The following is a 15,865-nucleotide window of genomic DNA, read 5'->3' on the forward strand; positions in this document are numbered from 1 at the left end:
AAGGTTCGGAGTTCAGGACTGGATCCTCCTAACCACGAATGCAAGTCTAAGAGGTTGTGGAGCAGTCGCTCAGGGGGACACCTTCCAAGGAAGGTGGTCAAGTCAAGAATCCCTTCTCCCGATAAAGACCCTGGAGCTAAGAGCCGTATACAACGGCCTTTTTCAAGCAGCACACCTTCTGCAGGATCGGGCTGTTCAGGTGCAGTCGGACAACGTAACCACAGTGGCCTACATAAACCGACAAGGCGGAACGAAGAGCAGGGCTGCAATGTCAGAGGTGACAAGAATCCTCCTCTGGTCAGAAAGGCACGCGGTAGCGATGTCAGCAATCTTCATTCCGGGAGTAGACAACTGGGAAGCGGACTTCCTCAGCAGACACGATATCCATCCAGGAGAGTGGGGCCTCCACCCGGAGGTGTTCGAGGAGGTAACTGGTTGGTGGGGGGTTCCTTACATAGACATGATGGCCTCCCGCCTCAACATGAAGCTGCGGAGGTACTGTTCCAGATCAAGAGACCCACAGGCAGTGGCGGTGGACGCACTAGTAGCACCGAGGGTGTTCACTTAAGTGTATATGTTCCCTCCACTTCCTCTAATTCCAAAAGTTCTACAACTTATAAAAAGATTTCTGGCAATCCTCATTGCTCCGGACTGGCCAAGGAGGGCTTGGTACGCGGATCTGCTGGATCTACTGCTGGAAGATCCAAGGCCCCTACCTCTTCGAGAGGATCTTCTACTGCAGGAGCCGTTCGCTTATCAAGACTTACCACGGTTACGTTTGACGGCATGGCGTTTGAGCACCAGATCTTAGCTCGGAAGGGTATTCCAAGCAAGGTTATTCTTACCCTGATACAGGCTAGGAAGGGGTAACAGCTAAACATTACCATCGAATTTGGAAAAAATATGTGTCTTGGTGTGAATCCAAGAAGTTTCCTGCGGTGGAGTTTCAACTTGGACGTTTTCTCCTTTTCCTGCAAGCAGGTGTGGATATGGGGCTGAGATTGGGCTCCATCAAGGTCCAGATCTCAGCTTTATCCATTTTCTTCCAAAAACAATTGGCTGTCCATTTTTGAAAGGGGTTCTGCACATCCAGCCTCCCTTTGTGGCGCCAACGGCACCCTGGGATCTTGATGTGGTATTACAGTTCCTGCAATCGGATTGGTTTGAGCCTCTACAGGAGGCTGAAGTCAGATTTCTCACATGGAAGGCGGTCACTTTGTTGGCCTTATCTTCTGCTCGACGCGTGTCGGAATTGGGGGCTTTGTCCTGTAAAAGTCCCTATCTGGTCTTCCATGAAGATAGGGCGGAACTCAGGACTCGTCCGCAGTTCCTTCCTAAGGTTGTGTCAGCTTTTCATATCAACCAACCTATTGTGGTGCCAGTGGCTACTGACTCCTCAATTGCTTCAAAGGCCTTGGATGTTGTGAGGGCTTTGAAGATTTATGTGAAGAGGACAGCTCGTCATAGAAAATCTGACTCTTTGTTTGTCCTCTATGATCCCAAGAAATTTGGGTGTCCTGCTTCTAAGCAGTCGATTTCACGCTGGATCAGGTTCACCATCCAGCATGCATATTCTACGGCAGGATTGCCGTGTCCAAAATCTGTTAAGGCCCACTCTACTCGTAAGGTGGGCTCTTCCTGGGCGGCTGCCCGGGGTGTCTCGGCTATACAGCTTTGCTGAGCAGCTACTTGGTCTGGGTCGAACATGTTTGCTAAGTTTTACAAGTTTGATACTTTGGCCTCTGATAACCTCAAGTTTGGTCAAGCAGTTTTGCAAGAGCCTCCGCGCTCTCCCTCCTGTTCTGGGAGCTTTGATACATCCCCATGGTACTACTATGGACCCCAGCATCCGCTAGGATGCAAGAGAAAATAGAATTTTAATTACCTACCGGTAAATTCTTTTCTCGTAGTCCGTAGAGGATGCTGGGCGCCCGCCCGCCCAGCGCTTCATTTTCCTGCAGTGGTTACTTAGTTCAGTACTGCCTGGTTCCTAGGTAAGTTCTGCGTTTGTTACTGTTTCAGTACTGTTTCAGCGGTAGCTGAGTTTTCTATCAGGTTGGCCGGATTTGCCTTGTTGCGTGAGCTGGTATGAATCTTGCCACTATCTGTGTATTTCCTTCTCTCGAAGTATGTCGTCTCCTCGGGCACAGTTTCTAGACTGAGTCTGGTAGGAGGGGCATAGAAGGAGGAGCCAGCCCACACTGTTAATCTCTTAAAGTGCCAATGGCTCCTGGTGGACCCGTCTTTACCCCATGGTACTAATATGGACCCCAGCATCCTCTACGGACTACGAGAAAAGGATTTACCGGTAGGTAATTAAAATCCTATTTTTTGGGTTCTGTCAAATGCATAGTAAGTACAATTATCTAGCAACCTGCCGATATTAGCCGGTTTGTACAAATAGGGGTCGATTTAACTGAGCGCCAAGAAGGAGGTCCCAGAGCAATTCAAATTCCTGCGCTGTTAAGTCTGTTAACAGGATTTCTGCTCACACCCCCTCCTGAGTTGCGAGCAGAAATCTGACAATAATAGTGCTGCAATGCTGTTTTGTGCCTCAGTACGGCGCAAACCGCATCGTGGTGGGGCACTTTGGTCACGAGAACCAGTATTCTTTAACTTAACACCTGGTTTAAGGCGCAGGTACTGGCGTTCTCCAACATAGTGGCGCTGAATTGAATAGCTTTGGGAACCTACTTCCCGTCGCTATTCACATCACATTTAATTGAATCAACCACACTATCATAATAAACTCTAGAAAACACCTTGAAAGTAATTTCTAGATTCATCCTAATGTAGCATGTGCAAAAAGGAATGTTAGGTTTCATTCTTATAATCTTGATCATGAGTCAAAAACATTTTTTTTTTTAATGTCAATTCAATTTTGGATTGGTGGAAATTGTTAACGGAAAGTAAATTTCTTTTTGTATATACAGGACTTTTAATACAGGTTGAGTATCCCTTATCCAAAATGCTTGGGACCAGAAGTATTTTGGATATCGGATTCTCCGTATTTTAGAATAATTGCATACCACAGTGAGATATCATGATGATGGGACCCAAGTCTAAGCACAGAATGCATTTGTGATTCATATACACCAGGGCTGGCCAAACCAGTCCTCGAGATCTACCAACAGTTCACATTTTCCAGACCACCTAGCTGGTGCACAGGTGTAGTCATTACTAATTAAGATGTGCTGCATTCATTTACTAACTGACAATTCTAGAGATCTCCAGGAGGCCTGGAAAACATGAACTGTTGGTAGATCTTGGGGACCGGTTTGGCCAGCCCTGATATACACCTTATACACACAGCCTGAAGGTAATTTTAGCCAATATTTTTAATAACATTGGGGCAGATGTATTAACCTGGAGAAGGCATAAGGAAGTGATAAACCAGTGATATGTGCAAGGTGATAAAGGCACCAGCCAATCAACTCCAATATGTAAATTAACAGTTAGGATCTGATTGGCTGGTGCCTTTATCACCTTGCACATATCACTGGTATATCACTTCCTTATGCCTTCTCCAGGTTAATACATCTGCCCCATTGTGCATTAACCAAAGTGTGTGTACATTCACACAATTCATTTATGTTTCATATACACCTTATACACACAGCCTGAAGGTCATTTAATACAATATTTTTAATAACTTTGTGTATTAAACAAAATTTGTGTACATTGAGCCATCAGAAAACCAAGGTTTCACTATCTCACTCTCACTCAAAGGGGGAGATTCAAATGTTTGAAAAGTCGGTTGGGTGTCTGTTTTTTCCTGTCTATTAGATAGGAAAAACAGACTCCCAATTGACTTTTCAAACATTTGAATCTGCCCCCCAAAATTCTGTATTTCGGAATATTTGGATATGGGATACTCCACCTGTATTGTAATTTTTTTTCCATTCCACGCTTTACAATCTATCTGGTAGATTATATTTTTTATAAACAAGTAATTGTAGACACGTTCAGTAATACTCATTTTTCTTGTATATGCAGGCTCTTCCAATATGGATTCTGAAAGCAAAAATGACTTTGTCCTGGGAGAACAGAAATTCAGACACTATTGTATGGAATTTTTGAAGCATTCACAAAATATAGGGGACGGCTGGGAGTGGAAAAGTCTTCAGGTATTCGCTGTATGAGTCACTATCGCTGCATAATTTAATTTAAAATGTATGTTATTTCAGCATATTCATCTGTATTACATTTGGTTTCAAGATCAGAACATTGGAAGGAATCATGTTTTTTTTTTCTACCACAAAACTATGTGCTTTTCTGTTTAGTATTTTGCATAGGCTTTGAAAATTAAATCCACCCAAAATGTAATACGGCTGGTTTTATTTAAAGGATATCTACATCTAAAAAACAAGTATTGAAAATGTTGTATGATTCACCCATACACTATTGTTATGTTGTGCATCATACAGCTACATTTTAAAGATTTTAGAATTGTTTAGTTAGGATACATCATTGGAAAGGTGTGTGTGGGGGTTCAGGGAATAGTTTATGGGTAAAGGAAATTCTTCCAGGCACACACTCTAAATGTATCCTTTATCCAATATTGGAGTATCGAACACTTGATAATAAAATAACAGTAAGTAGGATCACTGATAATCCTTACAATAAAATAAAACCTTTAAATTATGTACGACCATAGCGATGATGTCATCTTCTTTTGTTCCACTCTTCTACAAGACCAAAGCAAGCAAGATGCTATGGCAACTATGACTTGACCAGCCCTGGCCATAAATACTGTCTGAGATAGCCAATTAGTTATGAAGGACAGATGAAGGGTTCAAATGCATTAACTGTTCAGCTTGAAACGGTTAAAGTTTGCTTCACAATGACTAGAAAGGCTTCAGCATCTAAACGGATGAGGGTAATGCGCCTACTGCTGCAGACTATTATTAATTTATTTATTTCTCTGACGTCCTAGTGGATGCTGGGAACTCCGTAAGGACCATGGGGAATAGCGGCTCCGCAGGAGACTGGGCACAAAAGTAAAAGCTTTCTGACTAGCTGGTGTGCACTGGCTCCTCCCCCTATGACCCTCCTCCAAGCCTCAGTTAGATTTTTGTGCCCGAACGAGAAGGGTGCATGCTAGGTGGCTCTCCTGAGCTGCTTAGAGTAAAAGTTTAAATAGGTTTTTTATTTTCAGTGAGTCCTGCTGGCAACAGGCTCACTGCATCGTGGGACTAAGGGGAGAAGAAGCGAACTCACCTGCGTGCAGAGTGGATTGGGCTTCTTGGCTACTGGACATTAGCTCCAGAGGGACGATCACAGGTTCAGCCTGGATGGGTCCCGGAGCCGCGCCGCCGGCCCCCTTACAGAGCCAGAAGAGCGAAGAGGTCCGGAGAAATCGGCGGCAGAAGACGTTCCTGTCTTCAAATAAGGTAGCGCACAGCACTGCAGCTGTGCGCCATTGCTCTCAGCACACTTCACACTCCGGTCACTGAGGGTGCAGGGCGCTGGGGGGGAGCGCCCTGAGACGCAATAAAACACTGTCAAAACCTTATATGGCTAAAGAAATGCATCACATATAGCTCCTGGGCTATATGGATGCATTTAACCCCTGCCAGTTTTCCTGAAAAAAGCGGGAGAAAAGGCCGCCGTGAAGGGGGCGGAGCCTATCTCCTCAGCACACAAGCGCCATTTTCTTTCACAGCTCCGCTGGAAGGACGGCTCCCTGACTCTCCCCTGCAGTCCTGCTACAGAATCAGGGTAAAACAAGAGAGGGGGGGCACTATTGGCAGCTAATATAAAACAGCAGCTATAAAGGGAGAAACACTTATATAAGGTTATCCCTGTATATATATAGCGCTCTGGTGTGTGCTGGCAAACTCTCCCTCTGTCTCCCCAAAGGGCTCGTGGGGTCCTGTCCTCTATCAGAGCATTCCCTGTGTGTGTGCTGGGTGTCGGTACGATTGTGTCGACATGTATGAGGAGGAAAATGATGTGGAAGCAGAGCAATTGCCTGTGTTAGTGATGTCACCCCCTAGGGAGTCGACACCTGACTGGATGGTCGTATTTAAAGAATTACGTGACAATGTCAGCACTTTGCAAAAAACTGTTGACGACATGAGACAGCCGGCAAATCAATTAGTGCCTGTTCAGGCGTCTCAGACACCGTCAGGGGCGCTAAAACACCCGTTACCTCAGATGGTCGACACAGACCCAGACACGGATACTGAATCCAGTGTCGACGGTGAGGAGACAAACGTAATGTCCAGTAGGGCCACACGTTACATGATCACGGCAATGAAGGAGGCATTGAACATTTCTGACACTACAAGTACCACAAAAAAGGGTATTATGTGGGGTGTGAAAAAACTACCAGTAGTTTTTCCTGAATCAGATGAATTAAATGAGGTGTGTGATAAAGCGTGGGTTTCCCCCGATAAAAAACTGCTGATTTCTAATAAATTATTGGCACTATACCCTTTCCCGCCAGAGGTTAGGGCACGTTGGGAAACACCCCCTAGGGTAGATAAGGCGCTCACACGCTTATCAAAACAAGTGGCGTTACCGTCTCCTGATACGGCCGCCCTCAAGGAACCAGCTGATAGAAGGCTGGAAAATATCCTAAAAGGTATATACACACATACTGGTGTTATACTGCGACCAGCAATCGCCTCAGCCTGGATGTGCAGCGCTGGAGTGGCTTGGTCGGATTCCCTGACTGAAAATATTGATACCCTGGATAGGGACAGTATATTATTAACTATAGAGCATTTAAAGGATGCATTACTATATATGCGAGATGCACAGAGGGATATTTGCACCCTGGCATCTAGAGTGAGTGCGATGTCCATTTCTGCCAGAAGAGCGTTATGGACGCGACAGTGGTCAGGTGATGCGGATTCCAAACGACATATGGAAGTATTGCCGTATAAAGGGGAGGAGTTATTTGGGGTCGGTCTATCGGACCTGGTGGCCACGGCAACGGCTGGAAAATCCACCTTTTTACCCCAGGTCACCTCTCAGCAGAAAAAGACACCGTCTTTTCAAACTCAGTCCTTTCGTCCCCATAAGGGCAAGCGGGCAAAAGGCCACTCATTTCTGCCCCGGGGCAGAGGAAGGGGAAAAAGACTGCACCAGGCAGCCTCTTCCCAGGAGCAGAAGCCCTCCCCCGCTTCTGCCAAGTCTTCAGCATGACGCTGGGGCTCTACAAGCGGACTCAGGCACGGTGGGGGGCCGTCTCAAGAATTTCAGCGCGCAGTGGGCTCACTCGCAAGTGGACCCCTGGATCCTGCAGGTAGTATCACAGGGGTACAAATTGGAATTCGAGACGTCTCCCCCTCGCCGGTTCCTGAAGTCTGCTCTACCAACGTCTCCCTCCGACAGGGAGGCAGTATTGGAAGCTATTCACAAGCTGTATTCCCAGCAGGTGATAATCAAGGTACCCCTCCTACAACAGGGAAAGGGGTATTATTCCACGCTGTTTGTGGTACCGAAGCCGGACGGCTCGGTGAGACCAATTTTGAATCTAAAATCCTTGAACACTTACATAAAAAGGTTCAAATTCAAGATGGAGTCACTCAGAGCAGTGATAGCGAACCTGGAAGAAGGGGACTATATGGTATCTCTAGACATCAAAGATGCTTATCTCCATGTCCCAATCTACCCTTCTCACCAAGGGTACCTCAGGTTTGTGGTACAAAACTGTCATTATCAGTTTCAGACGCTGCCGTTTGGATTGTCCACGGCACCACGGGTCTTTACCAAGGTAATGGCCGAAATGATGATTCTTCTTCGAAGAAAAGGCGTCTTAATTATCCCTTACTTGGACGATCTCCTGATAAGGGCAAGGTCCAGGGAACAGTTAGAGGTCGGAGTAGCACTATCTCAGGTAGTGCTACGTCAGCACGGGTGGATTCTAAATATCCCAAAATCACAGCTGATTCCAACAACACGTCTACTGTTCCTAGGGATGATTCTGGACACAGTCCAGAAAAAGGTGTTTCTCCCGGAGGAGAAGGCCAGGGAGTTATCCGAGCTAGTCAGGAACCTCCTAAAACCAGGACAAGTGTCAGTGCATCAATGCACGAGAGTCCTGGGAAAAATGGTGGCTTCTTACGAAGCGATTCCATTCGGAAGATTCCATGCAAGAACTTTTCAGTGGGATCTGCTGGACAAATGGTCCGGATCGCATCTTCAGATGCATCAGCGGATAACCCTATCTCCAAGGACAAGGGTGTCTCTCCTGTGGTGGTTACAGAGTGCTCATCTTCTAGAGGGCCGCAGATTTGGCATTCAGGATTGGATGCTGGTGACCACGGATGCCAGCCTGAGAGGCTGGGGAGCAGTCACACAGGGAAGAAATTTCCAGGGCTTGTGGTCAAGCATGGAAACGTCTCTTCACATAAATATCCTAGAACTAAGGGCCATTTACAATGCCCTAAGTCAAGCAAGGCCTCTGCTTCAGGGTCAACCGGTATTGATCCAGTCGGACAACATCACGGCTGTCGCCCACGTAAACAGACAGGGCGGCACAAGAAGCACGACCTCCACCCGGGGGAGTGGGGACTTCATCCAGAAGTCTTCCAAGTGATTGTAAACCGTTGGGAAAAACCAAAGGTGGACATGATGGCGTCCCGTCTCAACAAAAAACTGGACAGATATTGCGCCAGGTCAAGGGACCCTCAGGCAATAGCGGTGGACGCTCTGGTAACACCGTGGGTGTACCAGTCGGTGTATGTGTTCCCTCCTCTGCCTCTCATACCAAAAGTACTGAGAATCATAAGAAGGAGAGGAGTAAGAACTATACTCGTGGCTCCGGATTGGCCAAGAAGAACTTGGTACCCGGAGCTGCAAGAGATGCTCACGGAGGACCCGTGGCCTCTACCTCTAAGAAAGGACCTGCTCCAGCAGGGACCTTGTCTGTTCCAAGACTTACCGCGGCTGCGTTTGACGGCATGGCGGTTGAACGCCGGATCCTGAAGGAAAAAGGCATTCCAGATGAAGTCATCCCTACCCTGATCAAAGCCAGGAAGGATGTAACCGCAAAACATTATCACCGCATTTGGCGAAAATATGTTGCGTGGTGTGAGGCCAAGAAGGCCCCTACAGAGGAATTTCAACTGGGTCGTTTCCTACATTTCCTGCAAACAGGACTGTCTATGGGCCTAAAATTAGGATCCATTAAGGTTCAAATTTCGGCCCTGTCGATCTTCTTCCAGAAAGAACTGGCTTCAGTACCTGAAGTTCAGACGTTTGTCAAGGGGGTACTGCATATACAGCCTCCTTTTGTGCCTCCAGTGGCACCTTGGGATCTCAATGTGGTTTTAGGGTTCCTAAAATCACATTGGTTTGAACCACTCACCACTGTGGAATTAAGATATCTCACATGGAAGGTGGTCATGCTATTAGCCCTGGCATCAGCCAGGCGTGTCTCAGAATTGGCGGCTTTATCATATAAAAGCCCTTACCTAATTTTTCATTCAGACAGGGCAGAATTGAGGACTCGTCCTCAATTTCTCCCTAAGGTGGTTTCAGCGTTTCACATGAACCAGCCTATTGTGGTACCTGCGGCTACTAGGGACTTGGAGGACTCCAAGTTGCTTGACGTAGTCAGGGCCCTGAAAATATATGTTTCCAGGACGGCTGGAGTCAGAAAATCTGACTCGCTGTTTATCCTGTATGCACCCAACAAGCTGGGTGCTCCTGCTTCTAAGCAGACGATTGCTCGTTGGATTTGTAGTACAATTCAGCTTGCACATTCTGTGGCAGGCCTGCCACAGCCAAAATCTGTTAAAGCCCATTCCACAAGGAAGGTGGGCTCATCTTGGGCGGCTGCCCGAGGGGTCTCGGCTTTACAACTTTGCCGAGCAGCTACTTGGTCAGGGGCAAACACGTTTGCTAAATTCTACAAATTTGATACCCTGGCTGAGGAGGACCTGGAGTTCTCTCATTCGGTGCTGCAGAGTCATCCGCACTCTCCCGCCCGTTTGGGAGCTTTGGTATAATCCCCATGGTCCTTACGGAGTTCCCAGCATCCACTAGGACGTCAGAGAAAATAAGAATTTACTTACCGATAATTCTATTTCTCGTAGTCCGTAGTGGATGCTGGGCGCCCATCCCAAGTGCGGATTGTCTGCAATACTTGTATATAGTTATTGTTACACTTACCGATAATTCTATTTCTCGTAGTCCGTAGTGGATGCTGGGCGCCCATCCCAAGTGCGGATTGTCTGCAATACTTGTATATAGTTATTGTTACAAAAAAATCGGGTTGTTTATTGTGGTGAGCCATCTTTTCAGAGGCTCCTACGTTTATCATACTATTAACTGGGTTCAGATCACAAGTTGTACGGTGTGATTGGTGTGGCTGGTATGAGTCTTACCCGGGATTCAAAATCCTTCCTTATTATGTACGCTCGTCCGGGCACAGTATCCTAACTGAGGCTTGGAGGAGGGTCATAGGGGGAGGAGCCAGTGCACACCAGCTAGTCAGAAAGCTTTTACTTTTGTGCCCAGTCTCCTGCGGAGCCGCTATTCCCCATGGTCCTTACGGAGTTCCCAGCATCCACTACGGACTACGAGAAATAGAATTATCGGTAAGTAAATTCTTATTTTTTCTGCTGCGGGGTACACTGGGCTCCACAAGGATAGACATAGGGGGTGTAGAGTAGGATCTTGATCCGAGGCACCAACAGGCTGAAAAGCTTTGACTGTTCCCAGAATGCATAGCGCCGCCTCCTCTATAACCCCGCCTCCCTGCACAGAAGCTCAGTTTTGTAGTTGGTGCCTCAGATAGCAGGCACATAACAGAGGGGCTGCTCCAGGCAGCCCTAAGAAGAGCTTTTTTGAAGAAAAAGTGAACACTACAAGGGCAGCAGCGGTGTGTAATTGTCAGAGACATTCACTGCTGCAGCTCCAGCTCTCCCCAGCGGCGCTGTACACTCCCGAGCCCTGGTTGCCGGGTAACTACAGCAGGAGGCTCCGGTTTTCTTCATGGTCAGGCACACACAACGGGGGCTCTCCGGGATTGCGTGGCCGCGCTTCGGGAGGTGGTGTGTGGGTCTCGCTTGCGGGACCCGTACTTTATCGCGATCCGGCGCAGTCAGTGGGAGGCGGGCCGCGCACGCTAGCGGTGGACACTGTGGCAGTACAGGCATCCCACTAGATCACCAGGGCATGGGTGCAGGTTAGGTTTTCTCTCTAAACCATTTTCAGTAGCCCACAGTACCCGGTGGTTTTGCCAGCAGGGGGATAAGGCTTAGACCTGAAGACCCTCCCCCAGCTCCAGGGCGCCATTTCCCGCAAATGTTCCCGCCCTGGAGCTGCATATCTGTCTCTCCCTCACTCCCTGTCAGTGTCTGGGCGCCATTTCTCTCAGCTTCACTGTTCCTGGGACTGCTTGGGCAAATCCTCCTGTGTAAAGCCACCTGGTTGTCAGTGCTGTGACTTTACATGACACTTAAGTATTCTACCTGCCTTTTAGACAGTGTTAGTTAAGAAAGAGTGCATTTAGTCAGGGTTTTCTAGTACAATTACCCTGTGATATACATCCAGTTCTTACTGTGCAGTGTTATATCTATTGACTATATAGCTATATATATATATATGTATAAGCTAGTCCAGTGCAGTATTATTGTTAGTAATAACCTCTGCATTGTACAAACTGTGACTATCTGTGTGTGCATTAGCTAGCTGAGTGGTGTCCATTTCGTGTCTTTCACTCAACTTGCTATCCCTATATTCTATAACCTGAGGGTGCTTGGTGCGTCAGGTTTTATATTTATATAGGATTTTCACAAAGATATACTTTAATACGTATTTTTCTCTGTGATTTTAGTTACCATATCTCTCCTTTATCTCTGCTAGTGCTGACTACACTGCGCAGGGGTTTGGGTACGAGGTATTGTGCTGCTGCCAATTGTACTGTGTTACCTGATACTGCAAGTTACATCATGTCTGCTTCTGAGGGTAACGGTTCTGGGACTGAACACACTGCCGGTGTTGCTGAAGCCACAGATCCCTATGAGGAGAATATAGCAGCTGTGGGCTCTGGTTCTGGGGGCTCCTTGCCCACCAGTGGGACTGTGGCAACGAAGGTACATAATGACCCACCGTGGGCCGCTTTTTCAACGCTTCTACATACGCTAGTTACTAAACTAACACCCCCTATGGGACCCCAATGCCGGTACAACCATATGTGGTCCCTGCAGCTAACCCGCCGTGGGCGGACGATTTATCTGCTCAATTGAAGAAGTTGAACCAGTCCCTGACTACTAAAAAGTCTGACCCTCGCTCGCCCAAGCCCAAGGGGTCCTCTAAGCGAGCTCTTATCTCCTCACAATCCACGGCTGTCACTGACACCTCGTCTGATGAAGACGGCACTTACACTGACCCCACAGATTCTGACACAGATACTGCTGATGGGGAGGGTAGTTCACATGTGGATGTTCCTGATCTTTTGGAGGCTATTAAGTTGATTTCTCTGACGTCCTAGTGGATGCTGGGGACTCCGTAAGGACCATGGGGAATAGACGGGCTCCGCAGGAGACTGGGCACTCTAAAAGAAAGATTAGGTACTATCTGGTGTGCACTGGCTCCTCCCTCTATGCCCCTCCTCCAGACCTCAGTTAGAATCTGTGCCCGGCCAGAGCTGGATGCACCTAGTGGGCACTCCTGAGCCTGCTAGTAAAGAAAGTAATGTTAGGTTTCTTATTTTCAGTGAGATCTGCTGGCAACAGACTCACTGCTACGTGGGACTGAGGGGAGAGAAGCAAACGTACCTGTTCACAGCTAGGTTGCGCTTCTTAGGCTACTGGACACCATTAGCTCCAGAGGGTTCGAACACAGGCAAAGGTCCTCGTCGTCCGTTCCCAGAGCCGCGCCGCCGCCCCCCTCGCAGAGCCAGAAGATCAGAAGTTGGTGATGAAATCGGCGGCTGAAGACTCCTGTCTTCATTAAGGTAGCGCACAGCACCGCAGCTGTGCGCCATTGCTCCCACTGCACACCACACACTCCGGTCACTGTAGGGTGCAGGGCGCTGGGGGGGGGGGGGGGGGGAGGGGCGCCCTGGGCAGCAATAAGAATACCTTTGGCATAAAAAAGACACATAATACAGTCTGTGACTGTATATGTGTAAAACCCCCGCCATTTTTTAGTCAGAAACAGCGGGACAGAAGCCCGCCGCTGAGGGGGCTGGGCCTTCTTCCTCAGCACACCAGCGCCATTTCTCTTCACAGCTCCGCTGGAAGGACGCTCCCCAGGCTCTCCCCTGCAGTCTCCTGGCACTAAGAGGGTAAAAAGAGAGGGGGGGCACATACATTTAGGCAAAAGGTGTATTGATACAGCAGCTATTGGGAAAAATTCACTTCTGGTAGTGTGTATCCCTGTGTATATAGCGCTGTGGTGTGTGCTGGCATACTCTTTCTCTGTCTCCCCAAAGACCTTGTGGGGTCCTGTCCTCAGTCAGAGCATTCCCTGTGTGTGTGCTGTGTGTCGGTACGGCTGTGTCGACATGTTTGATGAGGAGGGTTACGTGGAGGCGGAGCAAGTGCAGATAAATGTGGTGTCGCCCCCGTCGGTGCCGACACCTGATTGGATGGATATGTGGAAGGTCTTAAATGACAATGTAAACTCATTACATAAGAGATTTGATTATGTTGCTGCCGGGGGACAGCCGGGCTCTCAACCCGGGCCTGCCCAGGCGCCTCAGAGGCCGTCAGCGTCTCAAAAACGCCCACTATCTCAGTTGGTTGACACAGATGTCGACACGGAGTCCGACTCCAGCGTCGACGAGGATGAGGCACTATTACAGCCCAAAATGACTAAGGCCTTCCGATACATGATTATTGCAATGAAAAATGTATTACACATTTCAGAGGCTGACCCTGTCCCTGACAAGAGGGTAAATATGTTTGGGGAGAAAAAGCAGCCAGTGACTTTTCCCCCTTCACATGAATTAAATGTGTTATGTGAAGAAGCGTGGTCTTCCCCAGATAAGAAAGTGGTGATTCCCAAGAGAATACTAATGGCGTACCCTTTCCCGCCAACGGATAGGTTACGCTGGGAATCCTCCCCTAGGGTTGACAAGGCCCTGACGCGCTTATCTAAAAGAGTGGCCCTGCCGTCTCAGGATACGGCCGCCCTAAAGGAACCTGCGGATAGGAAGCAAGAAGGTATCTTGAAGTCTGTGTATACACATTCTGGTACTCTACTGAGACCGGCTATTGCTTCAGCTTGGATGTGCAGTGCTGTTGCAGCATGGACAGATACTCTGTCAGAGGGGTTGGATACCCTGGACAGGGATACCGTATTGCTAACACTTAGCCATATAAAAGACGTCGTCTTATATATGCGGGATGCCCAGAGGGACATTTGCCTGCTGGGCTCTCGAATAAATGCAATGTCCATTTCTGCCAGGAGGGTCTTATGGACTCGGCAATGGACAGGGGATGCCGTCTCTAAAAAACACATGGAGGTTTTGCCTTATAAGGGTGAGGAATTGTTTGGGGACGGTCTCTCGGACCTCGTATCCACAGCGACAGCTGGAAAGTCGACTTTCTTGCCACAGGTTTCCTCACAGCCTAAGAAAGCACCGTATTACCAAATGCAGTCCTTTCGTTCTCAAAAAAGCAAGAGAGTCAGAGGTGCATCCTTTCTTGCCAGAGGCAGGGGAAGAGGAAAGAAGCTGCACCATGCAGCCAGTTCTCAGGAACAAAAGTCCTCCCCTGCTTCCACTAAGTCCACCGCATGACGCTGGGGCTCCACAGGCGGAGCCAGGAGCGGTGGGGGCGCGTCTCCGAAATTTCTGCAACCAGTGGGTTCGCTCACAAGTGGATCCCTGGGCTATACAGATTGTATCTCAGGGATGCAAGCTGGAATTCGAAGTGACGCCCCCTCACCGTTACCTAAAATCCGCCTTGCCAGCTTCTCCCACGGGGAGGGAGATAGTCCTGACGGCTATTCACAAGCTGTACCTCCAGCAAGTGATAATAATGGTACCCCCCCTTCAGCATGGAAGGCGGTTACTATTCCACACTGTTTGTGGTACCGAAACCGGACTGTTCGGTAAGACCCATTCTAAATTTAAAATCCTTGAACATTTACATAAAAAAGTTCAGGTTCAAAATGGAATCGCTCAGAGCGGTCATTGCCAGCCTGGAAGAGGGGGATTTTATGGTATCTCTGGACATCAAGGATGCGTACTTGCATGTCCCCATTTATCCGCCTCACCAGGAGTACCTCAGGTTTGTGGTACAGGACTGTCATTACCAATTCCAGACGTTGCCGTTTGGTCTATCCACGGCACCGAGAGTCTTTACCAAGGTAATGGCGGAGACGATGGTACTTCTCCGGAAGCAAGGAGTTACAGTTATCCCGTACTTGGACGATCTCCTCATAAAGGCGAGGTCCAGAGAGCAGTTGTTGGTCAGCGTAGCGCACTCTCAGGAAGTGTTGCTACGGCACGGCTGGATTCTGAATATTCCAAAGTCGCAGCTGATTCCTACGACGCGTCTGCCCTTCCTGGGCATGATTCTGGACACAGAACAGAAGAAGGTATTTCTCCCGGAGGAGAAGGCTCAGGAGTTAGTGACCATGGTCAGGGGTCTCCTGAAACCAAAGCAGGTGTCGGTGCATCACTGCACGCGAGTCCTGGGAAAGATGGTAGCGTCATACGAAGCCATTTCTTTCGGCAGGTTCCATGCCAGGATCTTTCAGTGGGATCTGTTGGACAAGTGGTCCGGATCGCATCTTCAGATGCATCGGCTGATCGCCCTGTCCCCGAGGGCCAGGGTGTCTTTTCTGTGGTGGCTGCAGAGTGCTCATCTTCTCGAGGGCCGCAGGTTCGGCATACAGGACTGGGTCCTGGTGACCACGGATGCAAGTCTCCGCGGATGGGGGGCAGTCA

The 15,865-nt window shown here is 48.5% G+C and overlaps 1 protein-coding gene across 6 annotated transcripts in view; it reads left to right on the top strand.

Moving 5' to 3' along the window:
- Positions 1–15,865, top strand: part of ATG10 (autophagy related 10) — a 418,616-nt gene that overhangs the window by 101,274 nt on the left and 301,477 nt on the right. For all 6 annotated transcript variants that reach the window (XM_063963934.1, XM_063963933.1, XM_063963935.1 and 3 more), the window contains exon 2: positions 3,997–4,127. In XM_063963934.1, the coding sequence (XP_063820004.1) occupies positions 4,008–4,127 (120 nt within the window). In that variant the 5' untranslated portion in view covers positions 3,997–4,007. The remainder of the gene's footprint in view (positions 1–3,996; positions 4,128–15,865) is intronic.

This window comes from Pseudophryne corroboree, chromosome 1 (genome assembly GCF_028390025.1).
Source record: "Pseudophryne corroboree isolate aPseCor3 chromosome 1, aPseCor3.hap2, whole genome shotgun sequence".
Lineage (NCBI taxonomy): Eukaryota > Metazoa > Chordata > Amphibia > Anura > Myobatrachidae > Pseudophryne > Pseudophryne corroboree.